General features: G+C 45.0%; 1 protein-coding gene across 9 annotated transcripts in view; it reads right to left on the bottom strand.

The window, feature by feature from the left end:
• Positions 1 to 22,636, bottom strand: part of LPP (LIM domain containing preferred translocation partner in lipoma) — a 356,533-nt gene that overhangs the window by 164,032 nt on the left and 169,865 nt on the right. For all 9 annotated transcript variants that reach the window (XM_056358001.1, XM_056358000.1, XM_056357999.1 and 6 more), the window contains one exon: positions 6,605 to 6,727. In XM_056358001.1, the coding sequence (XP_056213976.1) occupies positions 6,605 to 6,727 (123 nt within the window). The remainder of the gene's footprint in view (positions 1 to 6,604; positions 6,728 to 22,636) is intronic.

The raw sequence follows: 22,636 nt of genomic DNA, 5'->3' as shown, positions 1-22,636 counted from the left end.
AAGCCAGTGTGGTGCAGCCAGAAGCAGGAGCAGGTCTCAAATGTGACCCCATCTTTAAAACAGCCCATGCAATTCCTGATGTCTGTGACTATGGCAAAAGTGTCACAGCCTGCTGAGAACAGCTCTTGCCAGCTAGCCCTGCAGCGAGCCTGGATGAGCCCTCCAGTGCTGCTACGAATGCTGGAGCTCACCAGCTCAACACCACCTTGGGCACAATTCTATGAGGAAGTCATCCCTCTGTGTCCACGTGAGCCATCCAAGTCAGCGGGGAGATGGTGGCAACTCACAACCTTCATAAAAAGTGTTGTGTAGCAGACGTAGCTCTGGAGTAGCTGGATGTTCCCACTAAAAGGTCATCAACATTTTAGTATGGATGGGGGATGCTTCTCAGTTTCAGCAGTTGGGCTCATTCCCAACAAGACCTTCTGTCCCACAACCAAGGAGATTAAAAAGCCCACAAAACCCAAAATGCACAGACCTGAAGTGAACAAATGCAGAGAGCCACTGGGAAAGCACTGTGTGGCTACCACACTGTGCTGCTAGGCTCAGAAGTCTCTTTGGAAAGCTGCACAGATGCCCACAGATTAGATGTGCTCAGACCAGCAGAAAGAGGCCTGGGCACTTTTATTTACCTCATATATCACATCTGAAGACAGCAGAAGTGAAGCCATTGATTTCAGCCCAAATTGCACTGAGAAAAGACTCAGCACCACTCTGAACATCTGAAACAGCCGAATCCCACCAAGTCCTATAACTGAGGAACCACAAACTCTCTGTCACATAAATGCTACAGGAGGGAGCGAATTAGTTCGGAAACCACTTAATTAATCTTAATTTACTTGTACCCCTAAATTTTCACTCTTAAAAGAAAGAAAAACCTTCCTGACAACAACTGGGATGCTATCAAATACTCCGCAGACTGTGCTTGCAAGATCTTTTCGGTGCGTACCAACCTAAGAAGCCAGGCACAGGCAAATAACAGGAACAAGGAAACCAGACTGAGCCTGGACTAGCAAATTTGCATGCGCTGCGTTGAATACAGATTCAGCGAGCTGGTTTTCACAGATCCGTATGTCAATCTCACAGCCCAAACCAAGAGCAATCATAAAGCTCTTTTTTGATGCCAGGGGAATGTGCTGCTCTTTGCTGAGTAGGAGGCTTTATTCACGGTTGGAGATACAGCTCCATGTAAACAAAGATAAAACTCCTGAACTCTTAGCCGTGCATTCCTGGCACAGCTATAAGTGGGGCACTAAAATTAGAAACGCACATGGAAGAGTGCTCCTAGGAATCTTCAGCGCTCAACATTTTGCCTTGTTTTGTGATTTACCATCCTGCAGCTGAAAGTGTTCAATCCTGTCCCATCACTCTGCAAGAAAACATGTCCATTGCCTTTTCACTGCTTTTGTTATCCCCAGATGATTGTCAAAAGAAGTGATGGAATAACAACCAACACTGTCAAACATTTAAATCCCTTTTAAATTCCAGTCATTAGAAGACTTTATTTCCCAGTATGTTTGGAACTTAATGAAAATGTATCATGATTTTTAAATTTAATTTTCTTTACTTTTTACTGTTCTGCAGCTCACTCTGAGAATGAGCTGCTTTTCCCTCAAAATATTACTCACTTAGGCTGATGGTGTTGGATAGTGTCAAATGTCTAATACTGGGGGCAATGATACACATCACCTAAAGGCCTTCAACCAGACCAAGGTTTCAAATCACACTGAAAGAGGCAAATCACATTGAAGAGACTGTCAAGCTACAAGCACAGAAGAGATTTTGAGAGGAAGCAGGGCAGAAATGCTACATTCAAGGTCATTTAGCACAGTGGTGGTACCTGGGAATGAAACAGGTCTCCAGCATGTCAGGCCAGTCCCCTTTGGATCAAGCTGCCTTCGAGAGCTGCACACCAGTAGATTTGATCTTGACCATCAAAGCATGTTTTTTTTGCTATTTAAATACTCCATAGTTTGGCCACCCAGTATTTGCTTTTTAAAAAAGGCTAATTACCTTTGGGCCAGGTACATCTTACTACCTGCCTGGTACACCTACCACAAAGTCCTGTTTTGCCAAACAGACTGTCTGTTGGAAATTTGGGGTAAAACTCAAGAGTTTCAGAAGGTAGGTGTCCAATTCTGTACAAAGCAAGCAGCATTCAATACACAATTCACAGCAGGAACAAAAAATCCTGAGCTTTTGTATGCTGCTGTTTCTAATATTTCATTTTCACAGCCTCTGCTGGAAGCCCTCTCTCCAGAGTCACAAAGTTTTCTTGTTTTTTAAAAAAATGAAACATTTATTTTATGGGATGAAGTTTGGCACATTTTTTTGCTTAAGGCCTTGCTGCACTCATCTCTTAAGGAAGAATTTATGCAGAACTGGTAAAAATTGGGGAAGATACCTTTTAATAAAGGAGCCAGACAATCTCAGCATTCACCAGGCCCCCTAGTCGGGGTTCACCCAATTTAGGAATACCCCCTGCTCCCATCCATGGAAGTTATGCACCTAAATGCTTTGGCTATATAACCTCCTCTTCCTAATGAGAGGCACAGTGGATTTTCTACCTCTGAACTTTCCAATGGGCCACTGCAATTTAGAAGGTGTGATGTGTAAACAAAAACCACATCGCAGCTACACCAGAGCAGCACCTTACTCATGACACTAGCATTTTTAAACTTTACCAAACGGGAGGAAAATATTAATTAGATGCTTTCATAATACATCTGCAGTTCTTCAAACAATACCTAAGGCAAGCTCATCTCAGTAATGTTGAGATCATGTTGGTCTCCTCCAATTCACTCACCAGAAGGCTTCACCATTCTGGTGAAGGTCACACAGAAACCTCTCAAGCTCAGGTCACGTTTGGTTCTTTCTAAAACTCCAGCTCCAGCTGAATTCTGGAAATAGGGTCTCTCCTACACCACCTCACATAACAGAAGGCATCCTTAGCTGCAACACAGCATCATTTAAAGATGATGATTTAAGTCTTGTAATTTTCTGCTCTTTTTGATATGTGCAATTTATAAAGAAAAAAACCTAGCATTTTAATCACTTTTGAATGCTTCTGTGACTCAGTCAGAAAGACTTTCACTTGCAAGTCTTGGGCTCAGCCCGGGGCTGATGTGATGGTGATTGAAAGCTGCTTCTCACCCTCATGTTGCTGATGGCCAATATGAAGTAAGCTATCAGTGCCTAGAAAACCTCTGCTGTGGGGGACTCTCCCAACTGCCTCAAGACAGAGACAAGAATTAACCAGAAATGAAGCCTGAGAGAATCTTTCACTTTGAGGTTTAGCAACGTCAGGGTTGACTGACATTGGGGTACCAGACCTGTAGAAGGACCTCCTCCCACCAAACCTGCTGCTATGCAGAGGAAAGATCTCTGCTCCATAAAGGATTTATATTGAGAAAATGCTTTTCAAACTCGTCACTTCTGAGGAGAGATCAACGCAGCTCTGAAGGACAACAGCACCCTACCACCTCTGCCTGAAGCATGGGGAGCAGCCAGCAGGACCTGGGTGACCGACCCCTCCACCTTCACTTTCCTTGAAATTCCTGCCTTGAATTAGGCAGGACCACTGGGTACAAGGAAGGTGCTGCTGACTGCAGGTGTCAGAACTCTCTCCCTGCCTTCTACTAATGGTGGTCATTTTTAACTCAGGCCAATGTCCTTGTCACCTGCCTGGCACACAGAAAACGTTACCAGAGTGCCCAGGTAAACAAGGCAGGGGTGGTGCAGAGATTCATACTTCTCCATGTCCTCAGCAGCAGGTCTGCTGGCCAAGGGGAATCGTCCGGGGTTGACACTGGCCCATCCATTCTGAGAAGTACTATGGACTTTCCAAACCTACCGCGGAGGGTACAAATCCCTCTGTTTCAGAAGCACCTCCCGGCGTAGCGCATCTCACTGCGATCCTGAACTCGTACCAAGGATTGAAAGAGCTTCCCTCTGTGTGAATTTATGCCAATAGGTAGGGCATGTCAAACGAACTGCTTGTCATTATCCTGCTATCACTCCTACTCCAGTGAGAGAGGACTATGTTACAGTTTAGTCTATGTTGCTTTAAAACTATCTTCAAGATAATATAAAAAAGAAACCTAACAATAAAATTTCTTTTATACCCGAACAGGAGTATCCCCAAGGGCAAGGTATACCTATAAAATTATTATAATGCTTTAACCACATAAGCACAACTGGAAACGTCTTCTCCGAAAACAAGTTGTAACTCTATTTTCCTATCTGCAGCCATTATCCTGATAAATTTGGAAAGGTCAGCTAAGGTGTAATCCAATAAATGTGCTGATGTTCTAAGTACCTCACAATTTGCAGCCTAATCTATTATCCTACTATAAGACCATCAAATGAGTCACCAGTTTTAATACTTAGTACAGATCAAACAAAGGAAAATATCAAAGCTTTACGTTCTAGTTCCACCTTTCAAGGACTTGTTCGAGTACTTTTTAATTACATCAGATGACACATTCAACTCTAACAGCTATAGTTAGAAGTTGCCGCAGCTGTACTTTTCACAGGACATCATTACCTTAACCAATAAATCTTGAAAAGTCTGATAAACTGAACAAAGAAAGTTGGGATTTGGTCCCAGAAATGAAATTCAGCTTCTTCTGCCCACTGGATCACACATAGTGATTGTAACGCTCCAGGAAGCAGCAGCACCCTCTTGCTCCTAGGCACTGCGGACAAGTCTTTGGAGCCCCTACCTGAACTGTGGGCAAAAGGGCAGGGGAACAAGCACATGCACTGGGCAGCACAAGCCATCTTGGAGGATGATGAACTTAAGCAGCCAGATCAAATCCAAAACTTGGGCTATGCCTTCTGATCCTCCAGAAACTCAAAATACACCTGCAGAATTTTGCATTTGAATGCCACAAAATAATTATTTTTTTTTTTTTTTTTTTAATGGCATAGGTACAAAATAAAAGTGAAAACCCAACCTACTCACGGAACACCAGATCCCAACAGAAGAAGTATCAGGAGACAGTCAGCAGTACTGCCAGCAAACTACACACACTCAGTGAAGTGGTTACAGAAGTTAAACGTCTCTACAAAGATGCTGGAGCTGACCGCCGGTACTTCCAAGGAAAATGGTGACTTCAAACCTCTTTCAGTGAACTCTTGCAGTGTTTTGACACTATAAAGCATTTCCCATAACTGCGTATTCGCATGTGTTTGGCCCACACAAACAAAATGAATACGGGTTATTTGACACGGTGCCTAAGCACTGTCACTGTTAACACTTGTCTCATTTATCACAACAAAAAAAACCCGCTGGGAAAAGCACTGAATCGTATTGTTGCTCTTTTTGACTGACTGACCTAAATCAGACTGTTTTTCAAGGACAAGTCTGTAAGTTTATGCAATAACCATGTACATGCTGCTAGAATGAAAGAAGAATTTATTGGGAGGTCCCTGAATAAGGGACAGAAACCACACAGGTCACTGTGCCAGAGCCTCTGTGCTCTGGCCGATGGATGCTTTCAAAAGCACACAAATCTGATTTATTTCTGCTTTTGCTAAGTTCACATACTTAAACAAGAGCAAATCTAAATGAACTCTGATCACTACTTCAGTTCTTGATCCAAGGGTATCGTTTTTTTAATTGCTGAAAACAAATGCAGCAATGAAAAGAACCAAAAAACCACAAAGCAAAGAGAAGGTCTGGTAACGGGAGCGCACCGCATCACTCAGCTATTCCTTTGATAATTTTTACTTTTGGGGTTTTATTCAAGGATGACATTGGTAAGACAAACATGGCATGCATATAGCTGCATACGTGCCTACACACCCATATACATGTAAGAAACGAGACCAGTCATGAGATTAGGAAGCAAAGGCAGGGCACAACTGGGCACAAACACGTGGGATGATTTTGCGAGGTCTCAAGAATTGCCCTTTTTAAAGTGCCACTGGGGTGTCACCACTTCCTCTGATAAATAGATGACATCTCACCAGAACTTAAATAGTTCCACTCAAGCACTACCTAGATGAGTGACAAAAATTAGCTGAGCTGCTGTCACCCCTGCAGTCCTTGTCTAGACACAGCAGAGTAAGTGCAAATTCCAGTCTGCCTCGCTGGGCTACAGCCACCCTGACAGCTGAGCTATGATCCAAGCCACTTCGTCGCCACTGATTAGATGACAAAAAACAAAAGAAAACAACTTGAGACACGGATATCTGGATCCTTCTGGCAGTGTGACAGATAAAAGTTAACAAAACAGAAAAACAACGAGAAAATAAAAGCGTAGAAGTGCTTGTGAGCTGAGCAGGTTTTAATTCACAAGCTATTGTTGGTGGAAAGTGGAGGCGAATGAAATGCCATTTTTTGCAAGTATTTTTCTAACAATCTCTGTGGCAATCTAACAATCAGGATCAGAGGCCCTTTGCTCAAAGGTACGGCAGCTTTTGAGCCGGTGCCCCCTTCAGAGCACGGCACCCTTCTCCCCACTGACAGCCACATCTGGATGCTATCAGGAGGAACTGGCACGCCTGCTTGCAACAAATACCAGGTGGTTAGCAAATTGACTCCAGCAGTTGATGCTGGCCACTCTCCCACTCTCTGTTTACACAGTGTGCCACTAACCTGTTGAGTCCGAGGTTTGTAAGGAGAGCTGCTCTCTAGGTCGGCCAGGATGCTGGTCAGAGAGTCAATTTCTGCATCCAAACTGGACCGCCTCTCCTCAAGTGTCTTGCCACCAGGATTCACCTTAAAGAAGAAAGAAGAATTCCAGTTATTCAAACCACTTGGCCTGGCATATGGTTTCTTACCGTCCTCATAGAGCTGCTGCCGTGCCCAGCATAACTCTCGGGTTGCAGGGACAAACATGCTGAAATGCTATAGCTCTCTCCCAGAACCAGCAGCAAGCCTCCATCTCACAAGGATTTAGGCTGCTCTGGGGTTTTTTCTTCATGTATTTCCAACAGTAGTGCCATTGTGTTAAACTGACTGAGAGGATTACACAACTCCATGTGCAATCTGCCGCTGAGGTGGAAGCAGGACAATTCCTGCTCCCACAGATGGAGAAGATGCATTTTACAAGGATGCCTGGCTGGCAGCCAGAGCTGGGGACAAGCTTGGAGCACCTGGATCCTGAGAGCATCTCTTCTGCCACATTCCCATGCCAAGCAAAGCACAAACAGAGCAGATCTGCAAGCCACAGTGGCCAGCGACTGGCCACCTGCATCCGTATTTATTTTACATCAGTTTACGGTAGCTGTACCTGTCCGATTCAACACTTCACAATTTCCATCTAAAAAATTAGTTCCTTCAAGGAGCAGTGAAAAAGTCCAATTCATTTCTAGCAGATTCAAGGTGAAGGGCATGATTTTCAATAAGCGGTCACAAAATAACATAAATCAGGTCCTTGTGAAAAGGCCTATTACACAGGCAAGCCCAGGGCCACAGCAAATACCAACCTACATCGAGGACCCTTTCTGATTCAATACATCTTGCTTTCCCTCTGCTTTCAAAACAGCCAAGCCCCACTTGTATCCAGGCTGGTAGGGATGCTCACTTGGAAGGGAAGAGATATGAATTTTCACCACCAGCATGCACCTCTCAAAGTAAAACCCAGGTCTCACCACTGCAGGAGAGTATGTGATCCCCAAGCCACTGTTCAAGGGCTGCAGTGCAATCCCTGTTAGAATAAGCATTTTAAAAGAGGACTTATTCACACACTTTGCTTTTGAAAAATCAACCTAGTCCAAAACCTCAGGGAAGGACCTCTGTGCTGTACAGTCCGACCCAACAGCAGTACCTCCCAGCAGTGCGCAATGGCAGGTACAAGCTAGGAGATGTCTCCCCCCTCAATGTTTTCAGTGCTTTGGAAATTAGGCAGCTCTGTCAGGAATAAATTCAAGAAAATCAGCTAAGGAACCCTATCACATGTGAAGCTGGTGCCAGGAGCTAGCCCAACGGAGCCAGCTTGTGCGCAGAAACTGAGTTCTTGAGTCAAGTGGAATATTACATATTGAAAGTCCTTTCTCAACCTGAGTCATAGTCAATATTTTCCGTCCTTCCATGACTGACTTATCTGCAAATCCCCCAGACAGAGTCTCTCGACGTACTGAGCTCAGTGCAGAAGGACTCATCTGCAGCTCGACTACTACAGTAACAAAAATACTAAAGAATTACCTATCAACTAACCTAATTTCAAGTGTAAAGCCTGTTCAGACCATACCAGCACCTCCCCACAGACAATCCAGCTCTGTTTGCCTTCACTCTCACCAAGTTACTTCAATTTTCCAAGCCAAGAATTCACCTTTTCCTTTGGCTCACTGGCTGTTCCAGAGAGTTTTTATTTAAATTTAATCTCAGGAGCATTCAATCATTACCTGTTTTACAGAACTCCCCAGTCATCAATCCAACACATAAATGGCATATTGGTCAAAGAGACAGACTATGCAAAGCAGGCAGGTTCTGATCTGCCAAGCTTCTATGTGCTGAGGCATTCATTAGTTCCTAATGATTATTAAATCTTATTGGATTACAATAAATTTGGCTTGACTAACAAGAAAATGGAAGCTCCAATGTGCTTTATGCAAGAACACATCATTTAAAAGGCTGAGAGTCAGGACAGAAACTACTTACAAACTCAATTCTTCTTGCCTAAATTTACTATAGAGCCAAAGTTTTTCTAGTCAAACTATTGTTAAAAAAGAAAAAAAAAAAATAAAGAAAAACTTTTCACAGGAATTACCCCAGACTGTTACTCCTGGCTAGCTGTAGGCACCTGGATTTTTAAAACTGCTAAAGTACAATTTCCTTTCCACTATTAGTGCATTTCATGGCTCTTGTTCGGTTTTTCTCCATCCTCCAGTTGTTGGCCTGTAACTACAGGGCAGGCACAGGCTTCCCAGACACAAAAACTGTGATTGCTCCACTCCAGAGAACTTTTAAGCTAAGCAGCCAAAAGCCTGGAAATGGGGGTGGGGAGAGGGCCAGGGATGCAAAGGGCACCCAAAGCCCTGACACTTGAGGTGATAAATCGAGTCAATGGCAGACTGAGGCATAAAACTGGAGCCCTGGCCTGTTTGGTACCCTGATCCTGAAGAGCAGGGATGGTGGCAGATGAGAAGAGCAGCCGATTTCATTTCTGCTTCTTAGCATTTCTGGGCCATATTGTTCCCAGGTTCTCATTCCCCAGTACAATTACGCAATAGCTGACTAGCAAATGCTGCAGAACAAGTTGAAAGGTTGTAAAAGTTAAATGTCCTTAGGAAACCTAGAAAAATAAAATAAAATAGCATGGAAACATCTCTATTGATTCTGGGCTCTGTAAAAGATTTATTTATTCAATTAAAACATAATCAACATAGATTAAGAGCCCAATTCTACAAATGCTGGAGCACAATACAGTACGACAGTGCCAACAAATAACACTACCGATTTCTGTAAGGGCCTACTGGGAGAGGACTGGACTTTAAGTACATGTAAGAGATGGTAATCCTTGCAAAGACAGGTTTCTGCTTGCTCTCTCTTCCCTATCTCCATGACTCTTGCATTTTTATCCCCACAGTGCTCCAGATTCAACTGAGGGAACGCTGCATGTGGAAACAGGAGAAGAATTTGCAACGCTAACTTTAGCAAGAGAGGGTTAAGTTATTTCTCTTCTCATGGTCTTCATCATGACATTGCTATAAAAGTTTTATGATATCGCTCTGGAACAAAATCCAAGCGCCAGGTCCCAAGGCACAACAGGTTCACACAGACACGGCTCTACTCCGAGGAACCCAGACTGTTTAAGCTCACGACCTCGCAGATACAAACACCGGAACCAGAAAGAACCACTAATTCTATTTCTGTCTGGATTTACAGCATTGTTGCAGACATGTCACTTGTGCGCCCTCCCTTTCAGCCAACAGAATATGGAAAAATGGGTTTAGAAAAAAAAGGATGCTATCTTTGGCCCGACCGACGTGAGTTCGACAAAAAGCAAACATAAGCCAACCCAGTCCAACAAATTACTCATGCCAGAGACTCACGTGAACTTCTGCAATGCCTACACTCCTATCCCCTGGCTCAGTCCCTGCTGCGAGGCAAAAGAGAGAAAAGCAGCAGAGAGCTTCACTGCTTGGCTTGTTTGTCCACCCCTGAACTCCTGGTGTGCAGCTCAGAGTAGCTGTGATGGTAATCCACTCCTGAGCCCTCTCAGCTCACGGTGTTCTGATGAAAACTGGCTTTAATTTTGCTAATCCTACCACCCAACACCAGTCAGTGCCACAGGTCCCCCTGCACCACCCCAAGGGCCATTCATTACAGAACATGCCATGCAGAGGGCAATGCGCAGCATCAAAGTTTGCTTCACTGCTAAAAAGGCTGTAAGACTATTCACTGAGCTAGGAGACATGAAAAGCACGCTGATTTCCCTAGATGCCACCTTTTCCTACAACCTAGATCACTGACTCTTACCACGTTTTGCAGGTTAGAGCAGAGAAACAAGAACACTTCTTGTTTGTCCAAGCCAGCTCCTTGCCACGGGCTCAAAGAGAAGAATCTGGCTCCCAGATGTCCTTCCTAGCTCCTGCTCCGAATTCCTTTCCCTACCCAGACCCAGCCGCCTCTCTTTTATTCTGTTTTCCCCTCTCTCCATGCCCTGTTTGCTGCCACGCAGTGCTGCAGCTTGGGACAGTAATTAGCTCCTGGCATGAGAGATGTGATATGGGCTGCCAGGCTGGCCTCTGAGCCTCTATGGAAAATCACGCTGATGCCCATCGGTGTTGCTCTTTTGGGAAAGATGGAGGGTGACTCTGCAGTAGCGACCTGCTGACTTACATGGACAGCAGGTTAGAAGTAACTCCAGAGCCCGGGTGTGTATTTTCTACCAACATAAAGCAACAGCCAGACTCCTGAACACTTTCAGAGCATCAAGACTTTGCTTGCTGCAGCGCAATTTTCCAGCATCGAGATCCACCTTCTCCCCTTCCACCTCAGCCTTGCTCAAGTCTTCTCTAAAGTAGGCTGAGCTGAGTGGCTTTCACGAGCGTTGTGGCCAGCTCATCCTCCGAGCTGTGCCCCAGGAATGCAAGCTGTTGTCATTGGGAAATGCAGCGCTGTTATATATGCACAGACACATCCAAGACAGCAGAGCTCCAGCTAGACACACAACCTTCCTTCTAGCATCAGCTCACTCTGCACACTCTGCTATCGCAAGTCACTGATAACCTCATAACTCACAAGTGGAAGAATGGAGATGAACACCACGGATATTAAGAAAGGTCATAGCTAATGACTTGGAACAAACAAGCTGCCTCCCCTCCCCCTGGTGTCTTCTGCTCCCGGCACCTTGGTTTTACTGGGAGCCAGAGGTGCCTGGGGAGCTCTCTTTGGGCTGCAACAAATCAACAGTGTTTGCATTTACACATCTGAGAATCAGGCAAAGCAGGGAGCAGAAAAGCCCTCTGCAGCAAAGGGAATCATGGAAAGGGAGGACTAAAGTAATGAGAGGAGCAAGGAAGAGGCAAATTCAGGCAATTCAGGGCTTGTGAGCCAGTAGATAGTAAATAAGGACTTTTGCCCTGAAAGACTTCATTGTCTTTTCCTCTGGTAAACGCGACTGAGCCACAGGCGAGGCGGCAAGAGCTCATAAATTCAGTGACCGCTGCCTGTTTCCACCAGGCTGCAGCCGCAGCAGCCGCCTGCCACGCTCTGCAGGCTGTCAGAACCCTTGGGTAGGCACTGAGGTGGTAGGAAGAGCAAATGAAACAGCTCGCCAAACAAGGAGTTAGCATTTCTGCTCTGTGGCCTTGGGCACTGGGCTTAGACAGAGCCACAGACAGAGAAAGAAGGACGGGGCTCTTATGTCCCGTTTTAGCTAGGGGCAGGTGGGGGAAGAGGAGGGAAAGATGTTTGATTTTTGATGGCAAGCACTACACGTACAAGAAGAGACTGTGAGAAGGAAAGAAGTGATTCAGTCTTGATATACTTCAGGCTGGGGTTTGGCATTTATTTTTCCTCAAAAGCCCCCTTTTTTTGCACTTTCTCCAGCAATACCGCTGCCAGAGGCAAGATCCTTTTCCAGACATACACCCTTGCTACCCTATCTCTCTCACTGTAGAATTTCCCAGTCTTCTTTTAAAGGTCACAAAAGCCATCTAAAGCCCCAAAAGACACTGCAGTGGCAAAAAGATGCACCCTCAAGGGTATCTATCATGAAAATAATGCACCCTGAAGATGAGCTGCTGTGTCTATTCTCCCCTGAGCCTAAAGGCAAGTGCAAACATTTTCTTTCAAATTCCTCAATGTAAACTAAAACGGTCCCAAGCGGCTGCCCCACCAAGCACGCACAAGGAGACAAGAGCTGACTGCAGCATTTGCGCGAGAGGGACCTAAGATGCTTGATTGATGCCTAATCACTGTTCCAGGCACCAAGGAGGGGCTAGAAAAGTAGTCATGCCCTTTGAAAACAGAAAGATTGAGTCTTTTGAAACAAATCCGAAATGATGGAAGATTTCAGCAGATGTGACCGCAGTGATTTCACCAGACGTGATTGTATCAAGGATCTAATAGAAAAGAACTTCCCTGCTGTTCCATCAGGCTGAAGCCAGGCCTGAAATATCCTTTTTAGTCTTTTGATGACATCAAGGATAAAAGCCAAAGGGAAGTTAGGTTTTGATTTATTTTTTCCCCCTGTTCTTTTTTTCAGGCACAGAATAGTTTTACCTGGTTTGTGTTGCGGGATATTAGCAGGACCAAAGGAAAACACTTCAAAAGTTTAAAGTAGCTGTTCAAAGGCATCATTTGGTGTCTCTCAGATGTTGCTGTCATTTAACTGAGCAACATTTTTACAACTCCGGCCACTTTTGAAGATCACCCCATAAGGCAGGTGGGCCTATCTGGAATGGGACTTAAATGGGGTGGGGGGCAATCATCCACTAAACACCAGCCTACCTACCTAACTGCCCCAAAAAGGGTCAATACATGTGCCAAATATCTTCCCTTGTCAAAGTTTACACCAGCAGTTGTGCCACAGCAAACCGCAGGAGACACAGCAGGGTGAAGGGGGCTGCGCTCCTGAGGTCCGAGCTCAGCCCAGCCCCAGACCTATGGCACGGGTCCAGCATCGCCGCAGTCCCACACGTAACTTCTCCACTCATGGAAAATACAAACAGCACCACGTATCCTGAGGATTAATTGATACTATCTCTGAAGCAACAAGGTGTTGTGAAGAGCTGCACGGGCTTACAGCTGGGGCAAATGAACCAGCAGATGAAGAAAAGTTATCTGCTAAGCACTGCTAGGAGACATCTTGCAAAACCTTAACAACCAATTTATAAACTCAGTGTAGTGTAGGAGGCTTATAAAAATGACAAATAATAAAACTGTTTTTAAAAGCCAAAACAGAGAAAGCAGATAACAGAAGAAGAAAGCATGAAAGTAGAAGGCATCAGTCTCGAAACAAAGAAAAGGCAGTAGGTGTTCCATCACACAACATGCTGCTGAACTGCAGAGCCACTTCTGCTGCAAGATGCTGTGGTTATGAGTTCATGGGTTTCAAAAGCCACCGGAGAAACACGTGGAAGAAAACACCAAAATCCTTAAAAATTCTCTGCTTCTCCTTTTACGTTTTCCTCTGGACACTCAGTACTGACCACCGGTGATGGGATTTGGCTCTCCATACTCATTTACTTGAAGCCTCCACTTGTACTTTCTATCCACCAGTCAACACCAGCCAGGAACCACTTCTGCTGGTGGGTACATGTCAGTCTCTGCAGGTTAATAACTGACCATCTCCTTAGTGCCAGTGCTTGGACAAACCCCTGGAAACCCACTTCTCCCCTCCTTGTAGCCGACACAACAGAAATCACAGCCAATTGCACTCAGCCTCCTGGGACACATATGAAAGACAGCAACGACTGTTGCAGTTATGAATCTGCATGACAATAAAGGTTTATATTTCCCTAGAGATTAGTGTGACAGGCACTGCTCAAAAACAATAGTTAGGAAATATCCCTGTCCCAAGGAGCTTATTGTCAACGGGATACCAGCCCCAGGTAGGGAAAGCAGGTAGAGGGGTGGGAGCGAGGTGCTGCAACTCAGACAGACACAAACAAGCTCTTTTTGGCCATGAAGACACTAACCCAGTGGGCCAGCCCAGGTCCTTAATGGACATTTCATTCTCTGTATTTGGTGTACTAGCCCTGACAAAACATGCCAGAAGACAACAGACCACTGTCAAAGCCATCCAAGATCCAGCTGCAATTTCACTGCAGGATGGTCCCGGTTCCACACAATCAGAGGGGGCTGGATCCAAGCCACCACCATGCTGAGCACCAGTTTGTGGCCAGCGGTCCTTCTTCCATCAACATTTAATAAGCCATTGCCCTCTGCACATCCTGAGGGCCCCCAGTCTGAAACCAGCACCTTGGCTCTGCTTGGGGGCGGGGTGTCATCAGAGTCCATGGGCACCAGTAACGCCACAGCAGAGCCCAGGACTACATTCCCTTCCGAACGGCTCCTGCCTCTAATGCTGGAGAGAAGTTTTGCCACAAAGACCCACAGTTTGTCCACACTTCTCAAGACCACAGAAGAGGATCTGGCTCTGGATATTAGATGAGTGAGCAAAACCACAAAAGGATGAAGCTGCATCACAGAAGTTTAGCCAAGAGGCTCCGTGATTTGGGGCACGCTCTGCTGAAGCACTGGGTCCAAGGCCAGCATGGGTGACTTATGGACAACAGCCCAGGAGGAGATTTGCAACACTCCCTGTCCCATTGCCACCCTTTTAGGAGAACAGAAGGCAATTGTGCGACAGGAGTAAAGAGGATGCAGCAAATAGGTCAAACCACTCAACAAGATCTGCCTTGCAGCCCAGGGATGCACTTGTAGGTGCCCTGAAGCTGGAGACGCCAAGACAAAGGTCCTGTGCTGCCTGGTCCCCCCAGCCCCCATCTGCTCTGTCCCAGGCAGCGTTATCCAGCTCCCTGTATCCCAGACTGACACCCCTACCTCGAGCACTCAAACCTGCACCTGGCTTTTTGGGGTTTCTGACTGCTATGCTTTGTTCATGGAAGGAAGTCCTGGAAATTTCAAGGCTGGCTAAATGGTGCTCCCAAAACTGCACTGCTACTGAAAACAGCAAAACAATAAATGCTGTTCAGCCGGTCAGAGGATCTTCGTACGTGGCCAGCTCGTACATGGGGAAGAGGCACTGTGGTCCTCAAGCACATGAAATCAACAGGATGGATTTGATAAGGGACAGTCAGGGTATGAAGAGAGAGGAGTTGTCCCACGAGCCAACATCTGCCAGAGCAGCAGACCTGACGGTCCTGATAGTTTACTTAACATGTCTGATCAAAAGCTTTGGGAGTCTTGTCTGTGTTAAGTGTTACCAGATGCAAAATCAGCAGCAAGATGAGAAGTGTATTAATAAACTAAGGAGGCACATAAAGTTATTTGAAAACTGAATGGGGAAGATGGGGAGAGAAGGGGGAGAATAAAACCAGTTTATTTTTCCATTAAGGCAATTTAATATTCTCCGGGTGGAGTTACAATCACTCGTCCTTGGGAATTAAATTGAATTAGTGCAACGCTGCTGTTCATCACCAGAATATACAATATAAAGTGGAATATATCAATTTTTTCTTTATGCCTTCTGCAGGACAGCACTACCTCTCTGTTCACGGGGCAAGAACGCTGGCCATGAAATCCTTTTGACACAGCATGACTTTCACAAACTTTAACTAAGTTTACAGCAGCAGGGAATATATCCTTTTTCTTTTAATTAATGCAATTACATTAGGACTTGTTATTGATAATTATAGTGACTGTTAAAAGTTTCCCCTTTCTTTGCCCACTCCCCCACCAACTTAAAATCTGCTCCAATATTGTCACAAAGTAATGTTTAATTAGCCATCAAGCAGAACTGATGTTCCCCGCAGAGTATTGCTGCTTGCAGAAAAACTGAAAACTAAGAGGAGATATCGGATATCTCATCATCTGCCTCCAAGGGGAACCATAACCGAAGAGTAACCAACTACCCCAATACAGTTGCAAAGTTTAATCAATGTAGAAACCAAACAGCTCATTAAGTGTCTGCTGCAATAAAGGAAGACCTTCCTGCTGACTCACACGACGTGAACGTTATGTTTATAAAAGATCCCATGGTGATGTCCAAGAGTAAAGACTCCCTTCATCTCCGCATCCTCGCCAAGTCATGATCTTCCTCTTTCCTTTTCTGGCGTAAGAGAAGAGGGTAGAGGAGGATGCCTCCGACGGCACAGGACATGTCTGACAAGCCATGAATTACACACGCCTACACACAGGGTAAGCTGTCATACCCAGCCCCTCGACTCTAAATTTATATTCCATAGGGAAAAACCACACCAAACACGAGCTCTTGCCCAGTGCCGCACCATCCTGGAGCAAGGAAAGCACAGAGCTGAAGGTGATTTTACTCCTTTCAACACTTCTGCTGAGTCTCGTGCTGAAATACCGTGTCCACTGTTGAAGACGGCATTTTCAAAACTTGAGAGATGCCCCAGAAAAGCAGAAACAGCTGACGAGGAGACACATAGAGAGCTCACTTGGTTTCACTTATGAAGGAGATAGAGTAGCTCGACAGCAATATCTAAACAGCTTCACAGAATGAAAGTGCCAAATACCACAAGACTGCCCAATCTAGCAAAATAGAAAAAACACACGGCAGCTGGAAAGCCGAAGCCAGGGAAATTCTATTTTAAAATAACAGAGATATTCACTTATGCATAGTATTGCAGGTAATTAAATGCTAGAACAAACTTCCAAGATCCCCCCATCTCTTGATGTCTGCAGATCAAGGCTGGATGCCTTTGGTCTCCCTGGGTGACCAGCTTTATGATCTGCGATATGCAGAACGGCACAGCTGACAATTTAATGCCTCTGCCTGGCCCCCACATCGACAGAGGTGAGAAAGCAACAGCACCGCCGCTTTCATAAAGATCTATTGAAATCATTTTGTGTCTGTACCACTTTAAGTGGAAATCAAATTTACATGAACAAACTCTATCCCACACAAGACTGTGTATTGTGACAGTTAAATGAAGAGCTTTTTAAAAGGGACACGTCTCAGGCAATTTTAATCAAAAAAGATAGGTTTTGTTAAAGCTACCAATTTCAGAAAATTAAGGTTGACTAAAACTGTTTTTAAAAACTCCTTTTGGAACTTAATCACATGTTGGAAACCCATATGCAGCTGCTTGTGTCACCTGCAAAAGGCTGTATAAAACATAAGCATATGCTTAATTTTACATGTGTGCCTAAGTACTATCAACTTTAATGAAGTTTAAGCACACAGTCAAGCTTCTCTGAAATTCAGAAAGCATTCCTGAATATGGGCTGTGAAGCTATTAGGAAATCACCACCAGAAAAAAAAAAATTAAAATTAGAATTGGCCACTCAACTTTCACAGCCTCAATAAGCTCCAGGTCCAGAAGTTAAACATGTAACATACTTCAGAATTTGTTTGCTTGTTTTGCTCTAATAGGAAGGGGTGTGCGCCAAAAAGTTTGCAAGGATTCAAGAATCTTCCAGTGAGCCTGGCAAAATGACAGCAAAATCAATGTATAAAATGACATGAAAGTCAACGGCTTGTGTTTGGCTTCTGCAGAAATGAGTCACGCTAAAAATCTACTATATGTCTCTCAAAATGAGGAAGAGGAAAATCTGGACTCTGTCTCAGTCCGCACGTTTTCAGGGCGGTCGATGGCCGCAGTCCACGGGGTGGGCAAGCCCAGCTGCACAGACCCTGCAGTTCCGATCCACAGAGGAAGGAAGGTCCTTGCCTTCAAGAAGTTTGCAATCTCATTTTCTGAACCATTAGGTCCACTTTTACCTTCCCTTCAAGGCTGCCAGATGTGCGTCTGGTATTTGATTTGGCTGGATGACCATGGGTTTTCTTTCTTTTTTAACAACCACCTCCTCAGTTGGACACCTTACCTTCTACACATGCCTTAAGTGAGAACCTCAGCTGCAGAAAGAGGACCTGAATTACACAGAACGCTGAACAAGAAGTAACTTGCGCTGCCCAGAGACCACCGCAAAACCCTGCGGAGAAACACCAGCGTGCAGATCCCTCCCGGATGAGCTCCAAGGTTTATTTTGATACTGTCCATGCGCAGATAAATGAATGTAAGTTGTTATTTTTCAGTAAGAATTAAAGCATCAGAAAACATGTTGTCCCCAGTACATGTTAGACCTCAGGAAAATCTCTTTTAACTGCATCTCTGTTTAGGACCAACACAGCCACAGAACCCAAACACATTTGCTTCTGCACAGAGCGTGTATTCCTCCTAAATGTCTTCAAGAGGCTCACCTGACCTGAGCACCAAGCAAACGTCACTCCCAGGGGCAGCCCCACCACAGCCCGCGGGAAGCATGGACACCCGAACGTCTGCACAGGCCTCGGCAGCGGCATCTTTCGGGAAGATGCAGAGGGGTATTGCAGGGCAGAAGCAGGGCAGTTTGCAGAGCCAGAGACAGGGGGGCAAGGGGGAAAGCGACTCAGGAGTGAGTGGAGTAATAGAGCTGAAGAGGAAGGCTCAACCTGGGATGCCACAAGACACAAGGTTGTTTCCATGGCAAGAGAGAGATGCAGAAATGAGAGGATGGAGAGAGAAGGAGCTGTAGCTTGGGACTGTTGAATGAGAGGAGTTTGTGCAGCACCTCTGGCAGAGCTGTCACTTGCTGGCTTCAGCCACACTTGGAGTTGCTACAGCTCTCCCAAACATTTCTATTTTACTCCTCACACCACTAAAAATATCAGATGATGTTTTCCAGATGCTCTTCCTTACCTGCTCCTTGTGTGTTAAAGCCAATCAACATCCTGCATTTTCATCAACAGATCAAAACTGAAAAATACAATTGTGGGGAATGGTCCTGCAAGGATGGAGTTTAATGGCAGCAGACACTTAAAATCATGCCTGTCCTCTTGTTCTGGAACAAATTCCTCCAGGACTGGCTACAACAACATTTCACATTGGTATTTCTACCACCTTTTAGCTTGCACAGTCACTGTGTCACACTCTCTTTGCAGAGGCAACACTTTCTGACAACAAAACCACCCGTCATGGCAGCTGAAGCTGTTTTTCCCCAGTGATAGAAACTAAAAAAACAGAGACAGGAACCTGCGTTTGAGCCACTTCCATTCTTGGAAATAAGATACTCTCACAGCTTCTCCATATCCACCTCTGAATACTTTCAGCAAAATTTGCATCAAAAATAGGATGAAGTTTGCCCTACTCTTTGAACTACTCCAGGGCTGCAAAACTGAACTTAGACAGACAGTGGATCCTCCAGTCAGTACAGCTGTATTTCCTTTCATCTTGTTTGACCAAAGCTCATTTCTGTATTGTGCAGCATCATAGTACTTAAAGCACCAAAACCAAGGTGGCAATCTGACTGTCTGCTCTGTCACGTTCCAGCCTACCACCACGCCCAAGCTGCATGGAAAGGCTCTGACTTTCTAAACCGCATCTTCCAATCCCAGACAGCTTCATAGAAAAGGCAAAATAATTTGTCTGCTGCAATTTTTAGAATTCCTTCTTGCTATTGACAGTTTGTCTGAGTCTTGTCGCTGCATTACAGTTCCCTAATGCAATGCACCTACCCAGGATTTGACACAGGAGCAACTGATCTTGCAAGACATCATTTCTAGGACCTGCTAATCCAACAGAAGACTTGAACAGCACTCAGAAATGAGAAGAATGGAAATTTCTTCAATACCGATCATGTTATCTCACTCTCTTCCACCACTCAGCTCATCTGCTTTGATGGGAGAATTCCCACATCTTCATTATCTTTTTATTTTCCCTCTGCTTAAATAATTCTACCTTGGATATAATGATGTTATTGCTTCTTTTTTGTCTGTCACAAGCTGATACTAGCTCTGACAGAATAAAATCGCTTGCTTTTTCTGCATGCTCTTCATGCCTCCCCTATTACTTTCCACATTCATGTCTCTATTATCCACGGGTGGATAATCCAGGTTACATATTAACCTCTCTGCAGGTGCAGTGAACCCAACTCCAGCGCCGGCACTGTGACAGTGTCCCACAAAGACATACCCACAAGAGCCAGGAGATGCCCACCAGGGCTTGTAACCTTGGGCACAGCTCTGGGGAACCACAGCCCGCTGTTTGGACCCAAGCTGGCACATGTGTATAACACTGCCCTGTGTCTCACCCTGCGATGGTTTTAGCTTGATGATCTCTGACCATCACAATCAGCAACATTTCTGACCTTTCTGTTTCCTCTCACAACTTTTTGGATGGTCTCATACTCTTATTTACATATGATGTGTATTAGGCTTTTACTTTCTTCTCCTCCCTCACCTCATCACCCGCTGTACGGCAGATTATCAAAAGCTGTTCTGTTCCATCTCCGAAGGCATCTCCCAGCCTCAGTCACATCCCTCCTCCCAAAGAAGGCATGAGTGTGCACCAGTGCAGGTCCCGGCGCATCCTGTGTGCGCTGTGTTACTATATTAAACAATAACATAACAAATACATTAAATAGCACAGTAATAAGCGTGATGAAAATAATGAGCACAGTTAACTGTTTGGATCCTTGCTTCTTTTGTAGTCCTTGCCGAGAGGTTTAGCTATTAAAGGCTGTATTGCATTATAACACTGCCAAGATATTAATAGCCAGGCAGAGAGATGAATGGCAGGCTTACGCTGTACAATTAAAACTTCTCCAGTTTACCCTTTCAGTAAAATCTGTGGTTTATAATAAGCATCTTTGTCTATTCTGAAGAGAGTAAGGATTGGAAAGTTACATAGATGGGAACAGAGGTTCATTAAAGATTTAAAATAGAATGTGGTTTGGCATTGTAAAACAAACATGCGTGTAAGATGGGTTGCATCAAGAGCTGCCTGAAAGAAGTGCTCAGTGTTCCTTTTCTCTTGTCATCCTGGATCTATTGGTCATGCTACCCGCAGAAAGGGATAAAAAAGCAGCAGGGATAAAACGTGCAATCCTTGTTCCCCAATAATGTGGCGGTCTGCTCTATATCCCCACGCATTACGCATTTCTCATACACAAATATAGTGTATATTTATAAGCGTATGAGAAAAACAAGCATTATCTATCATGCATCCAGATATTCATCAACATATACAGACTTTGTATTACTGATTTTTCTCACTTTAGTGCCTAGAAACCTCTATTATAAAGCAAACATATATTGATCTGTAGAGACCCAGTGAGCGTTTCAACATGCAGAAAGCATACATGTTATTTGTTCACGACTAATTCAGAGCATTCCTGTTTCTCAAACACACACGGAAGGCAGAAGAAGGGAGACAGATCAAAAGCATTCCTGCAAAGCCAAGGTTTGAGTAAGAGGTTTAACATTACCAGGTAATTTATTTATACTGTTGGACACGGCTTCAACTTAGGTAAAAGGCAGTTGCTTATTGCATGGATTTTAATAAATCAGGTTATGAGTCCCAGAAATCTGCAAAAGCTGGATCTTGAGTGGCAAGCAATACACACAGACTATGGCTTTATTTACAGAGTCACCGGGAGCTACTGCTGCTTGCCCAGAGCCAGGCGACCCTGCCGGCAGCTAGAGCTGTGCTGCCTTACTGATGTTCCTCGCCAGCGAGCACCTGCACCCAGGCCAATAATCCCGATGATTAACAAAATCTAGCACTAGAGGGAGGCTGAACACACGTTCTGCTCTCTTTGGCCTTTTCGGCTTCTCCAAACATTAAAAGGCAGGCAATTTAAAGCAAGCCCGGCACCCAGGCAGAGCCCAGCCACCATGCTGCTGAGCAGGAGATGTGTTATTTAAGGCAGCACCCCCTGAAGGCAAAAATCACACTCTTCCCTCCCCAACTATTTGTCAACATGTGCACCCAAAATTAAAAAAAGAAAGAAAGAAAGAAAAAAAAAAAAATGTCCTCCATGCCGGCTGTCTCCTTAACCAGTGAGTCAGAGCCCACAAAGAGGCACCGCCACAGCGGCGAACTGGGAGGGAGTCAGACAGCGAAATGCCAGGCAGCCTCCTCCGTAACGCGGGTGAGACGCACTGCTCACATCTATCAACACGTTCCCACTTTCTTCTGGGCGTGAGCACTAGGTAGAAGCGAGCCGGGTCTCCTCTGAACAGCCTTGCAAAGGAAGGCACATACGCCTATCAGCATCTCTCCTTCCAAAATTCCTTGGCAAGAGGAACTTGAGCCCTTCAGCTCATTTTCTGCGTATCGCAAGTAGGTCTGAACAGGGGAATAGTTCCCTGCCCACACAGCTGCAGCACTGTAGCCCCTCCATTCATAGATGCTTATAACAATGTTTTATATTGCACCTCATGCAAGTGTTCTAAGTCTAATTGTTTCCTCACTCTAACCCCTGTCCTAAACCACTTCCGCACATCCTCTTTGGTATATTCCAAATTCTTTAATTATTTCTGTTTTCAGCCGCTGATGGTGTTCACTCATTAATCTGCAGTTTTTACAGTAATGAGGTGGTGCGATGTAGCAGACAGAATTGCTCTGGGATGCAGGAGATCTAGGTCCTATTTTTAGACGGCTGCAGGTCAGGCTGGTGACCTAGGCAAAGCATTTTCCCTGCTTCAGCTTCCTTATCAGGGAGAGACTGGTATTTCTTTTGTAAAGTGTTTTGTGGCCGGTCAAT

This window comes from Falco biarmicus, chromosome 13 (assembly GCF_023638135.1).
Source record: "Falco biarmicus isolate bFalBia1 chromosome 13, bFalBia1.pri, whole genome shotgun sequence".
NCBI classification, from domain to species: Eukaryota; Metazoa; Chordata; class Aves; order Falconiformes; family Falconidae; genus Falco; species Falco biarmicus.
Note: the sequence above shows the minus strand (reverse complement) of the source record. Positions and strands in the feature narration are given on the sequence as shown.